The sequence below is a fragment of the Lathamus discolor genome, chromosome 5 (genome assembly GCF_037157495.1).
Source record: "Lathamus discolor isolate bLatDis1 chromosome 5, bLatDis1.hap1, whole genome shotgun sequence".
Taxonomy (NCBI): Eukaryota; Metazoa; Chordata; class Aves; order Psittaciformes; family Psittacidae; genus Lathamus; species Lathamus discolor.
Window position 1 is genome coordinate 11807345 of NC_088888.1, and position 21258 is coordinate 11828602.

General features: G+C 43.4%; 2 protein-coding genes across 2 annotated transcripts in view; both read left to right on the forward strand.

Moving 5' to 3' along the window:
- Positions 1-8660, forward strand: part of PARP1 (poly(ADP-ribose) polymerase 1) — a 32008-nt gene extending 23348 nt beyond the window's left edge. Inside the window, exons 15-23 of the mRNA XM_065679760.1 lie at positions 1410-1493; positions 2282-2404; positions 2803-2931; positions 3632-3730; positions 4259-4411; positions 4649-4776; positions 5197-5258; positions 6355-6469; positions 7818-8660. Coding sequence (XP_065535832.1) covers positions 1410-1493; positions 2282-2404; positions 2803-2931; positions 3632-3730; positions 4259-4411; positions 4649-4776; positions 5197-5258; positions 6355-6469; positions 7818-7899 — 975 coding nt within the window. The 3' untranslated portion in view covers positions 7900-8660. The remainder of the gene's footprint in view (positions 1-1409; positions 1494-2281; positions 2405-2802; positions 2932-3631; positions 3731-4258; positions 4412-4648; positions 4777-5196; positions 5259-6354; positions 6470-7817) is intronic.
- Positions 8661-14030: 5370 nt separating this feature from the next.
- The window catches only part of LIN9 (lin-9 DREAM MuvB core complex component), a 36714-nt gene continuing 29486 nt past the window's right edge, over positions 14031-21258 (forward strand). Inside the window, exon 1 of the mRNA XM_065679761.1 lies at positions 14031-14124. Coding sequence (XP_065535833.1) covers positions 14046-14124 — 79 coding nt within the window. The 5' untranslated portion in view covers positions 14031-14045. The remainder of the gene's footprint in view (positions 14125-21258) is intronic.

Here is a 21258-nt window from a genome sequence, read left to right on the forward strand (position 1 = left end):
TTTGTGGGCTCTCTAGGAGATGTACTTCTCCTAAATCGTGTTTTGGGGGGATGTGTTAGTTTATAGGTGTTACTGTGTTAGTGCATCTACGTGTTAAGTTTATATGTTTATACGACTTGCAGCTAGTATAGATGTCTGCAGCTATTCGCACATCCCAGTTAAATGGCCCATTTCACTTTGACTTGTCCTTCATGATTTTTCAGCTAATAAACGGATACATGGCACTCAACAAGAAAGAATTTGCCCCAAAAGTTTGGGAGCTAGAAATCTATTGCAGATTGGTTTTCATTAGGTTTTTAATCTCAGTTTCATGTGTCTTGTGTTCCCAAGACATGGTCAGTTTTGAAGTGTCTCTTCTCTCTTGCAGTCCATCTTGGTTTTTCTTAGTATCTGGCTTTATGTATGCTTAGCAGCTAAAGTTCCGAGCCCAGTACAGGATGGAAATCTCCATGCAAAATCACTTCAGGGTTTTCACACCAGGCTGTGTTGCTTGGAAGAACCTTCTGAGTTCAGTTTGCAGAGGAGATTTGCTGGGTTTCCTAGCTCCATAGTGAATAAATAATGTGGAACTTACCTGGACAGTAAGCAATATACATGGTTGCACAGGATCTTCTGTCCTTGAGCTGAATCTTAAACCTATCAAGTTACGTAAAAGCTAGTTTGGCCTGCAGAGTGGGTGGTGAGTACTATCAAGAGTTCAGAGGGTGTATGTATGATCTTTGTAAAAGACTCCATTGGACTTGACTTTTGGCAAATGTTTGTTAATTCAGATCGTCCTTAACTATGCAAGGATTTAATGCAAATCCAAAACTCTTCCAAGATGCATCAATACACAAACAAAAGCAACATATAAATTAAACCAGTGGGTAAATGCAGGCAACCAAGACATCGCTTTTAACTTAATTGCTTTTTTTGGTTGTTTGTTTTCCATTAATGAATACGAAGCATCTTGCATCCTCTTTGCATTTGACCCTTGATAACTGTTGGGTAAAGTTTTTGTATCTTATGAATAAGATTATGATCTTAGGAATAAGAATTACTTCATTCAGTTTGTTTCTTTGCCAGCCTGAACCATATGGTTATTGAAGTGATTGAGGAATGCATCTGACACCAGGTTAATATTAAACTTCAAAACAGAAGCTTGGTACGCTATTTTTGTGTTGCTCTAGCATGTATGCTCAGTTTCCTATTGCAGTATTCCTTTGTGTACAGGATGTCTTCTCAGTATCATGCACATATTCTGACATAATCCCTGGATCCACAGAGATTAATACCAAGTCTGAAATGTGTCCATTCTTTGTGTGGTCAGTACCAGCAGGATGGAGAGATTAGCTCCCTAGAAACCAGAGATGGAATGCTGTAGTTTCAGTGTAGTGAAATCCTGTTTTAATCATTTAAATCTTCATCAGATTGACCTGCAGAAGATGCCATTGGGAAAACTGAGCAAGAGGCAGATCCAGAGCGCATACTCCATCCTCAATGAGGTTCAGCAGGTGAGCATGAAAGAGATGTTAGAGCAGGAAGGGAATTCAGAAGTTGTTCTGGGTTCAGTGTGGGGTGAATGCTGAGCTGTGTATATAAAGATCTGTGCTCTCTCTAGCTGGAGAAGAGGATGTGGCTTCTGTGGGTAGCCAGTCAGTTCCCTTCACTGTTGTACCAGTTTGGGCAGTACTTGGATCTTTCACACCTTTGTAGCACAAACTTTAGGCTGAGCCAGACTTAAATGGCAGTTAAGCAAATGGAACTGGCGTTTCCACCCCAGAGAAGTCTGTTAGAGGATGAGAATAAAGTTTAAATTGGCATGGGAAAGGGTCTGCTTTGATGAAATTTACTGTATTTACACATCATGATCTGGACAGTTCCAAGAATTTCTACATAGTATTGCCTGTGCTGCTTGCAAAAGTGTACCAGCATGTCCCATTTTTTTATCATGGGCTCCCTGGCAAAGCAGAGGTACAGGAAGTTTTACTTCAGTTGTTAGAATAGACCAGAATCTTGCCAAGGACATGCACCACTTCCATATCCAGAAGCCTTTGTTTTGCCTTCCAGAAAGATAATCCCCATTAGATTTCTCTCATACCAGAAGTTCTATGTATTTCAGTGCAAGTGCTGTGACATGCAGAGCAAACAGAATTGCTCTTCTTAGTCCTGTGTGAGAGTTTCAGCATTAGCACTATTTGTATTGCTGTTTCTGTGTTAGTCCTCAAGTATCTTGTGTGTCTATTGCTACGGAGACTTGTCTTACTCAATAATTTGTTTTGGTGCTTGTTGTCTTGTCTAGGCAGTTTCTGACAGTGGTTCAGAATCCCAGATCTTGGACCTCTCCAACCGCTTCTATACTCTGATTCCTCATGACTTTGGGATGAAGAAACCACCTCTCCTAAACAACTTGGAATACATTCAGGTATCAACTGGAAACAATATGTTGTGTGTAGGGAACAGGTCTGATACCAGGCATCCAACAGAGAGAATGTGTGAGGCTTTAAGTCTTACTTTAATGTCATGAGGTTATGCTTGTTTTTCTTCAGAATACTGTTTTGTTTATATGCATGTATGTGTGTACACAGATACAAACAATTATATGTATGAGGTATTAGAAGATAAGTTATATGTTATGGCTTAAATATGTATGTGTGTTTTAATATATTTTAAGTACATATATATGTTAAAAAGGTAGGGTTGTTGTGTTGTTAGAGAGCAGTGCATGGCCAATGATTCACATAGACTTTAATACTGGGGTATTCCAGAGGTACTCTGAACATGTCAAAGGCACAAGTAAAATAACCTCTTGACATTATCCAGGCCAAAGTGCAGATGTTGGACAACTTGCTTGATATTGAGGTGGCTTACAGCCTTCTCAGAGGTGGAAATGAAGATGGAGATAAAGACCCAATTGACATCAACTATGAAAAACTTCGAACTGATATTAAGGTAAAGGAAATGAGTGACTGAATACAAGCTGATATCCTGTTAGTTTGGAGTATAGCAAATCATATCAACTGTAAGTGGACAGATGTATTGGCATAATTTCAATGAAGGACAACTGTGGTGGTTAAGGGACTGGAGCATGTGTTGTACAAGAGACACCGAGAGAGCTGGAGCTTTTTAACCTGGAAAAAAGAAGGTTCAAGGGATATCTTCTCAGTGTTTATGAATGCCTGGTTTGGGGAAGGGAGTAAAGAAGACAGAGGCAGACTCTTCTCAGTGGTTTCCAGTGACAGGAGGTAAAGAGCACAAACAGAAATACAGGAAACTGCATTTAAACAAAAGAAAAGCTTCTGTTGTTGATAGAGTTTGGATTGGATTTTCTTCTCTGACCACTCACAGTAAACAAGCTGACACTGGAAAAGGCTGCCCAGAAATGCTGTGGAGGCTCCATTCTTGGAGGTGTTGAAAGCCTGACTGAACTCAGCCCTTAGCAGCCTCCTCCAGCTGCCCCTGCTCTTCCAGAGGTGCCTTCCTGTCTCATATACTGTGACTGAGCACTGTCTGTATACCTGTACCTCTATCATTTCCACCTAAATGATAAAGGAGGCTTAAAATGGGGAGTTGCAAGCATAGGGTGGATGTCATCATAAGAACCCTGCTAGTTTGTATGCTAAAGAAACTTCTCTTGTTTGCCTCTTTGCAGGTTGTTGACAAAGATTCAGAAGAAGCCAAGATTATTAAACAATATGTGAAGAATACTCATGCTGCTACTCACAACGCATATGATCTCAAAGTTGTGGATGTAAGTTGGGCAATACTGGGGTTTAATTTTGTGAAGATGAACTCTTCTAAGTTGACTTACTGGTTTGCTGTTTCCCTTTTTTCTTGAGTAGCTTTTCTAGTTTCCTTTCTTGAAGGGATACTTTGATAAGCCAATTGCCACAGAATAGAAAAAGCCTAGGCAGAGATGAATCTAAGCTTACTGAGGTCACTTTGGGGATGTGTTCTTATTTTCATTTAATTGGCCTCAAAAGGAGGTGGAGGAGTAATAATCTCAAATTGAGCCTTAGCTCATTTAATGACTTCTCAGAAAATTATGGTCTCAATGAAAATACAGAGGGCAGGCAGAGAACTAATCAATAACAAGTCTGTGTGATTGATGCTCCCTCCTCTTTGCTAACATGACATAGCAAACTGCAAGTACTAAAACCAGCCAGATCAATTTTCCTAGCAGATTAGTGTGTATTGTGGATGGGATGGTTTAGTTGCATGAAGGTAACAGTTCATTTGCTCGGTTGTTCTTTTTCTCCTATCCCTTCCTGACCTGAAGATCTTCAGGATTGAGCGTGAAGGGGAGAGCCAGCGTTACAAGCCATTTAAGCAGCTTCACAACCGCCAGTTGCTGTGGCATGGCTCCCGCACCACCAACTTCGCTGGTATCCTCTCCCAGGGTCTCCGGATAGCTCCCCCTGAAGCTCCTGTGGTATGTGAAACAGCTTCTCTTGCTCCTGCATCCCTGTGCCCACCGGTGGCCACAGTCAGAGGCAATCTAAATGGGAGAATTTCCATGTGGGGAGGGCACAGTGTTATCTCCCAGCATGCAGACAACACTTTGTGTCCAGAGTGGGGTGCTGACTGGTGCCCACAAGAGCTTGAGTTGTAGTTCTGCCTTTCTGTTTTATTGTCCCAATCTTTTGGGTTTCTTTTTTTCTGCTTGCAGACTGGCTACATGTTCGGGAAGGGCATCTATTTTGCAGACATGGTATCCAAGAGTGCCAACTACTGTCACACATCTCAAGCTGATCCCATAGGCTTAATACTACTGGGCGAAGTTGCCCTTGGAAATATGTAAGTAACTTATGAAGAGTATTTGCTGAACATGTGTAATGTATTGTCATAGAAGGTGATGCTAAAATTGCCAGCCTTTTCTTCAGTGTGGAGAAAGAGTATGTGTTATTTCTTTGAAGAAGACTTTGTTTTTCTTAAAATGAGAGCTATTTGGTGCTGGGTGGAGAGAAACATCGTTTTTAACAGGTCTTAGAATATTGTGCTTGATATATATATATGATTTTATATATGAATAATATACATCAAATACCAATAAAATTAGTGACTGAGAGAAAGGAAGGCTGTTAAGTCCAGAAGACTAGAATCTGAATCAACTTTGTATTAACTCACAATAAAGTGAAGCCTGAAGTGTGATTTTTTTTCACCAAGGTAGTTTAAGACAAATATAAAATGCTATTCTGTGTTCTTTGTGCTGTCCAGGTACGAGCTGAAGAATGCTTCTCACATCACAAAATTGCCCAAGGGAAAGCACAGCGTGAAAGGTAAGCATTAGTAGTTGTCACTGGTAATCTGTTATTGATGGCAAACTCACATTATGGCTCTCTGCTTAGCAAAGAGAGCTATAGTAATTTAGGAGCTGTACTTCCTTAAAGAGTTTGCATAATGTTGCTGTATAGCTGCATCTTTATATGTGTATGTGGTGTTTTGAGATGGGAGTTGGTGCACTTTGAACGTTATGACCAAAGTTAATGTGTTGCCTGGAGTTCAGGAGGAATCTTTCATTTGATATTACACAAGAGAAAATGTGAAGTGCGCTCTTCAACTTTTTACTTGCTTTCATCCTAACAATACTGTGTATTTTAGAAGAAAGATGAGAAGTTTGATAGATCAGAAGAATAATTGTTTAGCTTTCAAAGTGCCTTAGAAGCTTGGAGAGAAGGGAAAAGCTGAGAATGAAAGTTCAGATGGAACAGCTGTTCTCATTACACTTCTATCTGCAATATGTATCAGTGTATTACCCTGAAAAAGAAGATGAGAGAAAAGACTTAGCTCTAATTCAAGCAAAAAAAATGGTGAGCGTGACTGTCTTCTGTTCTGAAACGGGGGAGTGAGGACAGTAACATTCAGTAATGAGTGGCTTTTCTTTATTCATTTTGAGAGGCTTAAAAATCAGTTGTCCAAAATAGAATAAAACGTGATTAGCTTTTTTTTTTTCATACTACTCACACGATTATGGATGTCAAACCACATTTGTATCGAAGAGTTTAAAGAGAATGAGAATTGGTTTGCTATATTTCTCTGAAAATGCTACAATGTGCATGTTTTCAGTAATGGACCTAGGATGTGAAAGCTTTAAGTCTGCTCTGGTTTAGCTTTGATCATACAGATTAGACAATTAAACAGCCAAAAGTCTGAAATTCTGGCTTTTAAGGTAGCAGAGCACGACTGCGAGAAGTCTGGTGATGCTGAACTGAATAAACAGGCTGTGTTCTCTGTATTCTTTTTAAGACACATTTTGCGCTTGATCAGCATTTGAAAATGTATGTGAAGTAATATTTGGCTGATGAGTCATTTTCTGTATGTGCAAAGTCTGCGTTTGCATCCTAGATTTGTAACTAATGTTTTTTCCCTCTCTAGGCTTGGGCAAAACGGCACCCGATCCCACAGCCACTACCACGCTTGGTGGTGTAGAGGTTCCCTTAGGGAATGGGATCTCAACAGGAATTAATGATACCTGTCTTCTGTATAATGAGTATCCTTTGCTATTATGTTGGCTGCACGCTGTGTTTGAGTGTTGCTGAGTTTAGCAGGACCTTACTAATGCTACCCTGGAGTTTTGGCACACTGTGGTTTTGCTTCTTTTAGATCTGCTTGGGAGTGCTCGCAAACAATTTAGTCTCTTCTCCAAGGGAGATGATTTTACAGTCTTCACACTTAAATTGTCACTCTGCAAAAAGAGGGAAGAATACACGTAGCAAATAGCTGTTGACACAACAGGACTCAGTACCTGGAGGCATTGGAGTGGCCGGGCAGCACTGCCCAGTAGTGTCTTGCTCAGAGACGTGCCAGACAAGGAGCGGGCGAATGCAGCCTGTGGTTTCACATCTCTGCAGTCCGGTTTCTTCCTTGTGGTGCTGTGGTTGGCCGACTTGGCCAGGAGGAGATGGGGGAGCCAGCTCTGTGGCTTAATGGGAGTCTCTCATCACACAGCTTCTTTATGTTCCCCAGACCCTTCGCAAGTATTGAGGTAAACCTCAGATGTCCATCAGAGATGCAGCCCTTAAGCCTCTTTGTAGGCAGAAATGCCCCCAAATTAATGTGTGCTCAACAGTCATAAGAGTATGAGATGTCTAAGGTCCCAGGTCAATCTCTTCACTGCCAGTGAAGCAGGTAACCTGTTAATACAACCTCTGAGTTGTGTAGAAACTGTCTTCTCTCTTGGTGAGCTAATTGAGGTAACATAATGTGCATTCATTTTGTTTTACATTGTATATAATGGGGATGCTTTTCACCTGAATTTGGGACTGGAGGTAAGTGATTCCTAAAGCACTGAGAAATAGATAAGCTTTGACTGTGTGGGGCAGTGATGGAATGTGCAAGCACTGCCAACCATTGTAGAGCTCTTCCCTGTGATCCCAGTTTGGGGGAGTTTTAGTGGGAAATTAAAAGGACATTAATGACTTTGTGCTGGAAAGTAGCAATAGAACTGCAATTACAACTGTAGATGGTAGGTCTGTAACTGCAGATCTCATCTAGGCTACTTTGCTCCACTGTTTAGCTAATACAAGAGATGATGTGTGTTATGGCTCTGGCTGACAAAAACTCACCTTCACCTGTCTGTCACTCAGGATTCCTGCTGCACCATCCTTAACTCTCCATGTTACTGCTAGTTGTTCGTTTCTAAATACTGCATAAAACATTTTCAGATTCAGAGAGAAGTCAAATTTAAAGATCTGTGGTTTGAGCAGTTAGAACTGCTTAATCACATGGGCAGCTGTGTGGTAACACAAGTTGAAAGGTGAAGTTTGACTGTGGTTTCAGATTTTTCTGTGTTATTACCAGTATCAGCAACTGTGATTATTCCTTAACCTTCTTCCCAGGTATATTGTGTATGACGTTGCTCAGGTGAATCTGAAGTACCTGCTGAAACTGAAATTCAACTATAAGACATCACTTTGGTGAACAGTATTTAGAAGCCCTGTTAGAGTTATACTGTAGTTACACTATAGCGTTGACTTCTGACATGCTTACGCATTGACTTCTCGTACCAAGATATCAAGAGCTAACCTGCAGAAGAGGTTACTAAGTCCTATTTAGTACAACACTTAGTGAAAGTTTTATATAAACGTGTGGCAACACGTGGACCTGAATTGTGATGAGAACAAGTACCTGGTTTTGTTATATACCACTTCTAATTTGGGGGGTTTCAAGTGTTTCTTTTAATTGAGCAAACTTACCTCTCCCCCCCCCAAAAAAAAATTAAGCTTGTGTTTTTAGCCAAACAGAGCTGGGCAATAGCAACTAAAGGAACTTGAGGTTGGTTGTGGTATTTGCTCTGTTAAGGTTTCCCCTTGTTTAAGATATCTTTTTTCAGTTTTCATTGGAATAAATGAGAAATGTTCACTTATTTTGAGGTAAAAAATAAAAGCTAATTTCATACTAACAGCTTTATGTTTCACAGCTTCCACATTGTTTTGGGTTTGAGTCATGATTTAAATGTATTTGGCAGAATGTTCTTAAAACATGGTATCTCCCTCTCAAGATCAAATGCCAGATATTGAAATCTGTAGTCATGTTTCAGGAAGTCGTGGAAAGATGAAAATTTGGACTTTCCAGTGAGACTTCATCTGTCAACAGTTGGTGTGGTAAACATGGAAAATGAACTTGTGGCTGTTTGAATTTAGTATTAGCCCAATAAACCTCCTTTAAATATCTACCTTCAACATGATGTAAGTTGGTTGTTGTAGAGTCATGTCCTGATGAAGCCGTAAGTTGAGTTTGGGCTCAAGCTTCACTCATCATGAATTTGAGTGAGGTCTGTTGCCAGTCTGCGGGCAGTCTTGAATTCCCAGTCTTGTCAATATAAACTAACAGTAATTTCAATGTTTAGTGATGTGTTTTACTTCTCACTTTCAGTAAGTCATTGAGCAGTATGGGAGTACTTAACTATACAGCAACATCAGTTCTTTCTCTGCAAAAATTACTGAGCTATTAGGGCAAGTTGGCTAATCCCCGGGGGCAGCACTGTGCATTCAGTATCTCTCCACTATGACAGTTCCCAAAAAGGAACAGTTCAAGCTCATTCTGATGGTTGCAGCTTTATAGACTTCAGTAACCTGCATGGAAACGGAAGATCTGTTTCCTGAAATAGTTGTCGTGTCCCAGTGCCTTTTGAAAAAGGAGTTTGAAGCCAAAGTGGTTGCTAATGGTGCAGATGTTTTCAGGATCCCCGAAGGAGAGGAGGATGAGGAGTAGTAGATGGAAAACAAAGCTGCTGCTGGGGAGAGAAGATGTGGAAGAACTGGGTAAGTCGTATGGCTTGAGGACAGTTCAACAAAAAAGAATCGATTGAGGATGGTGCTAATGGATTTTGAGAGGAAGTGAAGAGAGTGGCCCTTATCTTCTGCTTCAGTAGTTTAACAAGTGGCTAATGATTGTTTTGCTTCCAACAGAAAGGTCTGCTCAGTATACTTAAGTATAATCCTGTCAGTCTCTGAAAGACAACATGAGAACTGGTGCAGTCGAGTTGTGAGGTAGATTGGTTTTTGGTTCCCTGCTCTCCTCACACCCCCCAAAAAAAACAGCTTACAGTTTAGAACCAGGAATCAAAGGAAAATGTTTTTGATGTTCCCTCACTCAAACTGTATCATAGGTGGCTCAAAGTTCCCTTTTTCTCCAACCTAAACAGTGCAAGGGGTCCTTTATGGGGTATATATAGTGCTCAGTTACAATTGCAGCATGAGCAAGTATATCCCAATCTGTCTAACCTTGCAAATACAGCAGTAAAAGATGCAGTGGGACAGGACTTTATGAAGAAGCAGCAGCTGCCCTTTGGGCACTGTAGAAGAGCCCTGATGTGACTGTCCTGCAGTGAAATCTAATGTGAATTCAGGCACTGCTTCTGCTGCCTGCTTGTGGGACCACAGGGCAGCCCTGCCTCTGAAAGGAGGCACTGGTGCCACTGTGACCCAGCACACAGACAGCCTGTCCCCAGGGCCAGGCTGAGAAGAGCAGCGTGGTGACAACCACTGAAGGTGTTACTTTTGGAGGATGTGCATGAAGCAGAGCTGGATGAATAGATGTAGTCCCATTTCTTGGCAAAACATGAGGTGCCATGACCTCCTCTGCTTCTCCAGAGGGGGTATGTTGAGGAGTGATTTCTGAGCTACAGTTCAGCTACAAAAAGCAATTTATAAATATTTAACCATTTTATCTGTTATTTAGCATGGCTGGAGGCTCTGTTGTATGATGGCTCACAAATGTTGTGATAGTTCATGAAGTCTGTATGAGTGGGGTAATCTGAAGAATGCCAGCCTGGGCTTACTGATCGGCAGTCAGTGTAAACTGCTTGTGACTTAGGCCTGAGTTCATGCAGGAAAGAAGTGGCTGAGGGGAAAAAACACAGCACAGGTCACCCAACCTGGTACTTCAGCCATAAAACCACCTTTATATCAGTTGGTACAGCCTTTAATGAAATCCCCACATGCCTCTTTGTGTTTCGAATCGGAGGAAAGGGGGTAAAAAATTCCCAAACTAACAAGTAATTCATATATGAAAAATGCCTCTGGGCACATCAAACTTTCTCAGTACCATTCAGTCTTGTACTCACTCTTAAATGAATTATGCTGTGTTTGTAACTACTGAGGTCTTTGCTTCAGCTTGCCTTCTGGAAGACTGTTCCAGACCTCCCTCTATGTGTTCTGGGGACATAATTTTTGCTGAAGTATTGGGTTTTTTTTTTTGTGGCCAGTTTATATCCCACTTAGCATTTTACTTAAATTACTTTTATGTGGTGAGGTCTCTAACTTAGTCTGTAATACTGTCACTCCTTCTGTTATGCCCATAAAAAAAAAGAGTTTCCACTTGTGGAGTACATGCATCTGACCGAGAGAGCTTGTGTTGACCTTTTACTTTCAAATACATCAGCCTACTTCTCCAGAAATGGTCATTCTGGCACCTGTGAGGAGAAATGCAGGTGTAGATCCCAGCCAGCATGACTTGCTGGTTTCCATTTGTTCCAGTGTGGAGGTAGCATGTCGGTTGGTGGGCTTTGCAGGTTGCTTTCACAGGGAGAGATATGCCAGTACTGTCTGAAGGTGAGGAGAAGGAATGGCTTCCCAGCAATTGAAACGGGAAACTACTGCTTCCCCTGCCTCCTCGTTACAAATTCTAATTCCATAATGTGATTAATGCAGCAAGACTCAGACTTCACAGGAATGTGCTTCAGTGACTGGAGAGCATGTTCTCCTGCCAGCTGTCTGTGCTTTTCTTCCTACTCCCAGTGCCTGCCTAGGGGAGATGAGAAAATGACACCCTAGCCATCTCTGGGACACAGCATTACCTGCGCTGTGCTGACAAGACTGTGAACACGTTGATTAGTAGGTGGTGTAACCCATGTCTTAATATCATCTGCAGTAATTAAGGAGAAATGGGAGTGTGGAAGTGCCTTCTGCAGTATTTTGGCGCACACCATTAAGAGCAGTTGCCGAACATGACCCTTTGGGAAGGCAAATGGCATGAGCAGAGCAGGTTTAAAGATCTCCGTCCATCTGTGGAAGGCAGGTGAGTCGGCAGCACCTAATGGCAGGTTGTTAGCAATGAGCACAGATGCTCTTGGCTCCTCTGCCTGTCAGAAGAGCTGTGTCACTGCCACACAAGTTCAAAGTGCTGGTGTGCCAGCATGGTGAAAGGATGCACTGAAACTTTGGGTATTTGTGTATTGTCCAACAGCACTGGCTGTGGCTTTGTCACACAGGGTCATGTTTGTGCGACTGGGAAACACACAGGAGAAATGGAAAACCAAAATGTAAAGATATTGCATCAGTCATAAAAGGCCAAGATGTGGAAGGTCTTGTATAGCAGGAATCCTCATAATGTGTCAATTGTTATGCTTTCAGAACAGTGGGTGGTAATAGCTTCTGCTAAATGTTTTCCAAATGCAGCTGCTGGAATGAAAGGAAGGAATACCCAGTGTCCTGCTGCTGGGAGCTGAATTCTACCTTCTGACCCAATAGTTTTTAAGATGTTAAACAGAAGGTGTTGGGAAGTCTCTCTTGGCTCTTTAATCTGTTTCCTAGTTCTATCACAATGTCCAAAGAAGCCCTGAAAGGCACTGTGGTTTTTGGGGTTTATTTTTCCTCTCTCTCCTAGAAATCCTTAAAGGACTGTTGCAAAACATGATTGTGTTGTAAGTTTTTCTTCCCTGACAACCCTTTGCCTTGGTGAAAGCTCTTGCGTCAGGATGGCACTGGGCAACCACTACTTTCAGCACAGGGAGGCCTGATGACAAGATTTACAAAGCCCAGCAGTAAAAACTGTGCTGATGATCAGTGTCTTCTGTCAGCTGTGGAAGTCTCAGTGTCACCACTCATAGCTGAGCTTTAACATACAACCCTCAGACCAACAGGAGTCTGAAGAAATACAAGCAACTGCTGGTGGTGTTACACATTACTGTCTACCTGAGCCTGGAGGCCTGGTCCATGTCAGGCTTTGTTGGTGGCAGAGGTGATTTGTTAAAGGGGAAAACTGCACAGGGATTAATGTTGTGGGGGTTTTGCCTTTGAAATAGCACAGATCACTATTCCATTGCTCTTTCTTACTAGTGTTATGCCTACACTGCTTTGTGTCTCAACTGTAGTGGCTTTGTTTTGTGCTGTGCAGTACGGAAAGCTCTCAGTGAAATGTCTTGGGCCCTTTGGGGACTAAAGGGAGGGAAGGCTGGTTTAGCAGCCTTTTAAAAAGACCTGAAAAAGGGGGTGGAAGTGCTTTGTCTTTTTACCAAAACAACAAACCCTAACAATTCTTCTACAATGTACATAAAAAGCCCTGGGGACATTTCTAAAGGATTTTACTGGGTTTGTTTCTTCTCTTAGAAACTCGCTTTTCCCTCTTAAGCACAAGGGCAGCATTGATTGATTTTCTTCTATTATTCTTAATTGTATAACAACGTGACCTATATCTGCCCCTCTCAACCTGCCAGAATGCCCAGTCATTGAGTTCATTAGCAAATTAAGAACACAAATTAAAAACTCTATTCCGTGTCCCCAGATCCACATTTGCTGTGTTTTGCAGAATCACTGGTTTCACCTGCATGCTTTTAAAGCCACGCAAACAGGCATAGCATCCATTTTGCATTACACCACAGTGCTGTCGGCAATATGTGACACAGATTTAGACTTGACTGATACTTTTATTTTGAACTTCAATTTGCATTTTCATATATATATATATGTATAAAATACAAGGCATTTTGTTTGGGGTAAGTAGTAGTAGGCACTGTTGTCAAAGCCCAACACAAAGTCTGGTCCATAAGCATTTAAGGTGCTTGTGATTTGCAGTGATACCTCCCCACTTCGATTTCTTGGTGCAGAAGCTTACAAATGCACTGTGGTGCAGAGAGCTGAGGGTCTCTGAACACAAAGACCCGAGCCCTAAGGGTGTCTGACACAAAGCAGCTAGCTCTGCTGCCTCCAACTAGCTCTCAGCGATGGTGCCGGGGGACTGCATTACGGGGCAGACCCGGACAGGGCACGTGTGAGGCCACAGCTACCCACTGCCAGGGGCTGGTTGGCTCTGCGCTGGGTGAGAACAAGTGAGAACTTGACCTTCAGGCCTCGACCTCAACTCTGGTTCAGCTGGCTCTTCGGCGGGGTGCTATGGACCGTGCCTACAAGGGCAGGGTCGATCCGGCTGGTTTTTCATTCTTAGTCTACTTCTGAAGCCTCACCTTTGCAGTCACTGCGGTTAGCCATCCCCTAAGAAAAGCAGAGATACGCAAAACGGGCACAGTTCAGAAAATAAAAGCCTTACTTTCTGAAGGAAGATCGATACAACACAGGGATTGTTTAAAGCCTTTAAGTTAGCGGTGACCCTTTGGACCAAGTGACAGCCTCGAGCCGCCCGGCACCCAGGAGGCCCGGAGAGGGCAATGTACACTTTGTGTCCCAGCTCCCGGAGCGGAGCGGTGCGGGGAGCAGGCTAACGGCTCTCCCCGCCGCCCCTTCCCTTCCCCTCAGCCGCGGGGCTCCCTCAGCGCCCGCCGCCGCGCACGCGCCCGGTGCCGCGGGCGGCAGCGCCGCCTCGCGCAAGGCCCCGTCTCCTCCCCCAGAATGCACCGCGCCAGGCAGCCTTTGAAAAAGCGGCGCGGCTCGTTCAAGATGGCGGAGTTCGATCAGCTGCCTGACGAGAGTGAGTACCGGCCGGTGCCCCCGCCGCCGGCGCCGCACCACCCGCTCTTCCCCTCCTTCGCCTTCCCCCTCTCCCGCCGGGACGCCCGCGCCGCGCCCCGCCGCCGGCCCGCCTCTCTCCCTTTCTCACCGTGGGCGCTGTGCGGGGCCGGAGCCCGAGCCTCCTCCCTGGCAACCGGGCCGGCCCGGCTTCCCCCTCTCGCCGGCGTCGCCCCGCCGCTGCCGCCCCTCCCGGGTGAGGCCTCGGCCTCGGCCCAGCCGGTGGCGCGGGGAAGGCAGCGGGCGGGGAGCTCCTTCCCCGGGGTGCGACCCCCAATGCCCTCGGGGGTGCTGGGGCTGGGCCCCCCGCCCCGCCCGGCTGAGGCGGCGGTGCTGCCCGGGCGTCACCGGCCGTGCGGGTGGGGTGCGGGCCGGCGGCGTGGGGAGCGGGGCCGGGCGGGGCGCACCTGATAGCCTGGCCCGGCTGGGGGTGAGGGCAGTGCGAGGCACGGAGCGGCGTGCCCCGGGGAGGGCCGAGTGGCCTGGTGCTCCTGTCCCTTATGTCCTCCGGCTGGGGAAGGAGGGCTTATGTGTCCATGGTGCGTGCTGTGTACAGTGCGCGTACCCCTGAAGGACGGGGAGGGGGGTTAGGGCGTGCGCATTGCATCTAGGGGGCACTGATAAATGCAGAGGGGAGAGCTCAAAGACCCTGTGTTGTGTGTGTCATTAGGCGAAAACTGGCTGTGTCGGAAGACAGTATGGAAATACATGTCTGCTTGTTGTGTTCGTGCTTGTGTACATACAGATCTATACTTATACGTAGGGTTTGTGGGGATGTCATTTTCAGTGCACGTGGGGAGTAGGTAAAAACTGAGGTATAGGTGAAAGAGACATGTGTTGCTGTATATGTGGATTTGTGTCAAGGTTCTTGAGCATTATAGAACAGGAAATTACTCAATGTAAAATGTCTCTACATGCTATCTTGATATGACTTCTTAGCAACTGTAGATATATGCCAAGCTAAAACTAAGGTGTTTAATAGTTTCAATCCATGCGCGTCCAACAGGGTAGACTTACATTTTTAGTGACACTGTTTTGTGCATTGCTATGCAAATTAATGAACATGCCAGCTGTTTCTACATCAGAACACTCTCAGAGAGAGGTGACTTGGAGGTGAAATCTTCCTCCTGACTACTTTGTGGGGGTCTTTGTTACAACTCCAACAACTGTCAGGAGAAAAATCGGTTATCATATGCGTATGTGGCTGGTGTCATGTTAACAGATTTATGAAGGATCTTCATAAATTAAGGCTAGAACCAACACTCACAATTTGGTACCGCCCAGTCATGTATGCTGTACTGTATTACAGTTTGATTAATACAAGTCATGGACCAACTGAAACAATGATAATTAATAATGAGCTGTGTTTTATTGCTTATTGAATCAACTTTACTTGTGCACTAGAATGGACAGTGTTCAAGTTACTGTTTTTCCTTTTACCTTACCCATATTCCAAGGCGGGCACCATTGTGTGTCAAGAAGTTAATGTGAAGTATGAAAAAACCCACACTTTTCAACTCTGCCACCTTTATATTGCCTATGGTGGCATAAGGAAGATGTGACAGATCTGTTGCTTCACCTGGAACAGGTACTAGAACAGAGCATGTGACTCAGTTTCACTTGGGATTGTGCTGTAGTGCAGACCCTTGCCAGCAGTGTCAGTGTTATGGTATCTGCTAGGCAGGTGAAGCAGACACACAGTGTATGTGTTTGTGAAGGTGACAGGCTTCTCCTGTGCTGACCTTACCTCTAAGGTTTGTATTTACTGGAGTTTGGTTCAAGTAGGTGATATTTTGGTTTTTCATCAAATAGGGAGTTTCATATTTTCTGTAGTGTTGGTGAACTAAAAAGCTAAAAATGTGAAAGTTTCAAAGAGAGTTTGCCTTGTGCTTCCATTCCTATTTGTTCCCATTTTGGTGAACTGTAACTGTAGCCTCATGTAGTTCTTCCATTTCCAGTCCTGTATTTAGATGTAAACTTAGTCCTGACTGATTTAACACTGACTTCATGCAGCTTTCAATCTGCAACTTAATTTATACAGGACAATAAGTAAGCATTGCAAAATTGGGTTTGGCATCTTCCATAGTGGGGTAAAAATAAGTTTCTAAAAAAGTTAGAATAGTTAATGGCTAACAGACTTTCAGATCTATGTATTGTCCCTGGGAATTTTTTTAAGCATAGCTTGTAGTAAAGTACGAGACCATAACTGATTTTTTCACGTAAGAAGAATTATAGGTAAATGCAGCATACTTGGTGACAAGAAAACTGGGATTCTGCAATTTGGTAGGAACTATGCAGTTTTGTTTTCAAAATAGAAACCTGATGAATTGGAATTTCTCACAGAGAATTCTGATAGCACCTACTTGCCCTGTGGCAATTTCTGTATTGCAGCTGGGCAGTGAATATTCTTTAACCCAGGAGGGAGAAGAATGTAATGCACAGTTGGGTCTCATAATATATGCTTATATTATCTGCTAAAGTTACTATTATTACATTCTTCTCTAGAGCTGATGCTCTATCCTTTTGAAATGGATAAGAGAGCTCGCACCAACAAGGTAAAAAATGAAGGTGTCAGTGTGTAAGTTTACATGTGGTTCTTGTAGTTGAGGCCTTTTGTTACTAGTGCTGCCAGGGGAGTATGATGCAGTAACCCGGGATGGAGCAATGCACTGTGAAGAAAGGCCAATTCTGTGCAAATCCCCTAGCTGACAAATTCCAGAACATGGAAGGTCTCAGTTGCAGAAGTACTTCCAATACTAATAATTTGATTTATATTTTAGAGCCAAAATTTGTTTCTGTAGACTGTTGGGTTAGTGCCTGATGAGTGACTAGTTCTAGTCAACGCATTTCCTTTACCCACCCCGCCCCGGTACTTTTGCAGTGAAGGTAAATGGTGGGTAGTTTTCCTGCTGGAAACTAGACAGCTATTTGTCTCAGAAGAGGAGAACAGTTGAGTGTATTAAAGAGTACATAAAGCTGCCCTTTCTCTTGGTACTAGTCATAACAATCTGATTTGTGGGTTACTTGGTTATAAAATACATGCAGTAGAGCCAAGGTGAGATTTTGGTAAAACATAAATCATGTACAAATGTGACTGGAAGACCTTCCTAGCTCTGGCAGTGGCAGAGCTGTGCGGACAACAGCACAGCAAAGCTGTATCCTGGTGCTTTCTTTTGCACAAGCGAGTCTGAATGAGGAGGACACCTGGAATCAGCTCTGTAACAGTGAGAGTGAGATGCCACTTGTGATGGAAGTGGGAGCATGCTTACCTTACTAAATGATCATCAGCATGGGGCTGATGCCAGGAGTAAACCACTGAGTTACTGCAGAGTGCAGTGTTACTGTGTTTTATGCAGGCAAACACCAAGAGGCAGGTGAATCAGAGAAAGAAGCCAGACTGAAGCAGTGATAGGTATCTTTTACAGTACAGATACTGAAAACAGTATATTGCCAAATACTGTAAACTGGTAGACATTGCCGGTGGTGGTTTAGGGGCTTGTGTGTTAGGACAGGCATAAGAAGGGGGACAAGGATCTTTCTGCATGGCCTTTTATCCCATGGTTAGGGGTCACAGCAGAAGCGTGGCACTTCATGTAGGAATCACAGAACCATAGAATGGTTTGGGTTGGAAAGGACCTTAAGATCACTCAGTTCCAACCCCCTGCCATGGGCAGGGATGTCTCACACTAGACCATGTGCCCCAAGGCTTTGTCTGTCCTGGCCTTGAACACTGCCAGAGATGGAGCCGTCGTCTTCACCCTTAGCACAACCTCATGGTGTGGTTCACAGTCCCCCTGCCCCTGCACAGCCAGTTACTCAGCTCTGATGCTTTTCTGGGTAGCTGGAAGAAGGATGCGGCACATCTCTTGCCACTTTCATTATCCATTCCTTAGGGGTCATGAGTCTAGCACCACTGTGCTCCGGACGTTTAAGGCATTTGAGAGCCACATCAAATTACAGCATTTGGGAGGAGGCTCAAGATCAGTTTTGTGTCTGCTAAATAGTACCCACACCCAATAATTTTGGGATCATTTCTGCTTTGTACCTTTAAAATTGTGTGTTCCTATGGTATCAATATACTGTTCATCATGAGAATGCAGTGTTGCAAAAAAAAGGGCTTTGGTATTGTGGTTACTGTCTGCGCAAGTCCTGTAAAAGGGCTCACATGTCTGGAAAACTGGCTTCCATCCAATAGCTAATAAGGATTTGGAAACAGAATCACAGAATGGTTTGGGCTGGAAGGGACCTTAAAGCTCATCCAGTTCCAACCCTCTGCCGTGGGCAGGACACCTCACACTAGGCCAGGTTGCTCCAAGCCCTGTCCAACCTGGCCTTGAGCACTGCCAGGGATGGGGCAGCCACAGCTTCTCTGGGCACCCTGTGCCAGTGCCTCACCACCCTCGCAGGGAAGACTTTTTTCCCAATATCTGGTCTAAATCTCCCCTCTGTCAGTTTAAAGCCATTCCTCCTTGTCCTGTCACTATAAGCCTGTGTAAAAAGTCCCTCTCCAGCTTTCTTGTAGGCCCCTTAAGGTATTGGAAGACTGTGAGGTCTCCTCAGAGCCTTCTCTAAGCTGACAAAATACACGTCAGTTTATTAATGGGCTCATAACGCGAGGGAAATGCTGATTCCTTCTTGAAGCAATAAATTATTGTTCATTTATTTATGCATTTACCTCTTCAACAAGCCCCAGGTTTTGGGGGAGTTTAAAAGCTCCCCACACCCACTTTTATCCCTGATACATGTTTTTTATAGAATGGCTCGGCTTGGAAAGGACCTTAAGATTATCTAGTTCCAGCCCTTTGCCGTGGGCAGGACACCTCACACTAGACCATGTTGCCCAAGAGTCTGCCCAACCCGGCCTAGAACACTGCCAGGGATGGAGCATTTACCAGTTCTCTGGGCAACCTGTTCCAGCGCCTCACCACCCTAACAGCAAAGAACTTCTTTATATCCAATCTGAACTTCCCCAGTTCAAGTTTGAACCTATTATCCCTTGTCGTATCACTACAACCTCTGATTTCCTAAATAAGCTGTCCTCTTAGTGGCCAGTTGTTTGAGATGCTGAAACAGCTTGTGCTGAGCTTGTGTAGATGAGTGATCTCTCAGAGGGTTAATGACTCAATCCATAATAAAGGCTCGTGGTTTTCCTTCCTTCTCCATGAGTTTCCCATCACACCATGTGTAGTGCTGGCAATGTAGTTTAATTACATAGGTTTTTCAGGTAGTCATGCAACTAGTGTTAAAATAACTGCTCATTTGTGCAAAATTTAGGAAAAATAGTGTAATGATCTGAAGAGAAAAGGTTTTACATCGTATAATTGCTGATCTGGATCCTAGAATTTTGAAATATGCCCCTTTGTGCCCACACATTAGTAAAATCAGTAGCTATGGAACATCCCTGTGGTTACTTGTAACCTTTATTTTCAAAAATCAGCTGTTAGGAATTCATTATAAAAGAATCTGAAAACACTTTTACAAATATAATGTGCTTGTGTGTGTTCCTGTTTAAATTTTAAGATCAGCTGTTGAGAAGCTGTATTTAAACTGCTTTGCTTCATATTGGTACTGAAAATACACATCAGGGCATTCATAACTGCCTGTATTGAACTGTAGTCATTCTTTACCTCTTCTATTCAGTTATGATATTTTCATATGAGGGGAGGCAGTAAATAGTTGGTTGATTTTAAACTTGAACTCAACTTTAATTATTGAAAAGGAGAAAAGCTTTTGCACTTCTTTTCCCATGCTTCAAAGCCTATTTCCACATTACAAATACTTTTTGGAGGGCAGTCTCCCAGTGTTCCTTTTAAGTGTTCCATACTGCTTGCAGAGCAGTTAGAGGAGGGTGTTTAGATTCTCTTCACGGGAGATCTCTGTACGTGCTCCCTTGTGCTGGGAGAAGAAAGCAGGGGCTATGGGAAGGATTCCTGGCAGCTGGAGCAAGGAGAGCTGTGGTTCAGGGCGAGGGGAGCTGTCCATCACCAGGCCCTGCAGCCGCTGGAGCTCGTCTGGTTTCTAGCATGAAAACATCGGGATCCTTATCATGCTAAACTCAGTGGACTTAAGGTTATTTTAAAATTGATTTAGTTTTAGTATTTTTTTAATTCAGTTTTACATGGTCTTCATGAATATCGCTTCTTGCAAGTGTTATAAAACACATAAATACGCTTATTCCTGACTTTTAGTTACTAATGAGCTTCCTGCTACTGTAATATTAAATGCCTCAGAATCTAGCACGCAGTTATTTTTACTGCACATCTGTGGTGCACATATTTTACAGGTATTTTTTAGGCCAGAAAAGGCCATTATAATCATCTTACATTCTTCATTAAGCATGCTAGGACACTTCTGTTTGGAATTTCTGTGCATGAATTCCATGCTTCCTTTTTACCTATGGTTTTCTCTTTAAAAATCAATGTAAGCTTGGATTAAAGATTTTTTTAATAGTAGGGAGTGCATGACCTTTCTTGGTATAGTTACATCAGATCTGTTAAACTTTGCATTCATTGCTAACCTGAACTTACCCAATGCCATTTTCTGACAAATAGATCTAGTTATGCCTTTCCTTATAAAGAAAGGCTGCAAAGCTATTTTACTGTCTGAATTATCTTCCTGTGTAGGTACTCGTGATCAATGCAGATCTTGACCTTCTTTGGGAGAAACAAGATTGAAGTGTTTTGCCTTTATCACAGTAAGGCATGTCTTTAGTTCTAGTTCTGAAAACTTGCCTAATTTTTAAAATTAGTCAAGTGTGAACGCTGTGTTCAAGTATTGAATTCCCTAACATATGCAAAGCAATACTCAGTAGGATGCTAAAGGCAAGACTAAGCCAATCGTACAGTTTGCATTTAAGTAGTATGATAGTGTAGGCTACTGAAAGCAGGTCTGCTAATTCCTGAGCCACTGCTGGATGTACTTCCTCCCTAGGTTGAGGTTCTTTTTACTCTCAGTATGAAGAAAGTCACCTCCATGATCCTCTGAACCTGGAGGAGCTAGAAGTAGATTTTGTTTGTAATACCTTAAGTGATGCATAGGCCTTATTTATTCCTTTCCACCCATCTGTTTTTGGTGTTTGATGTTTGTGGAAATGAAG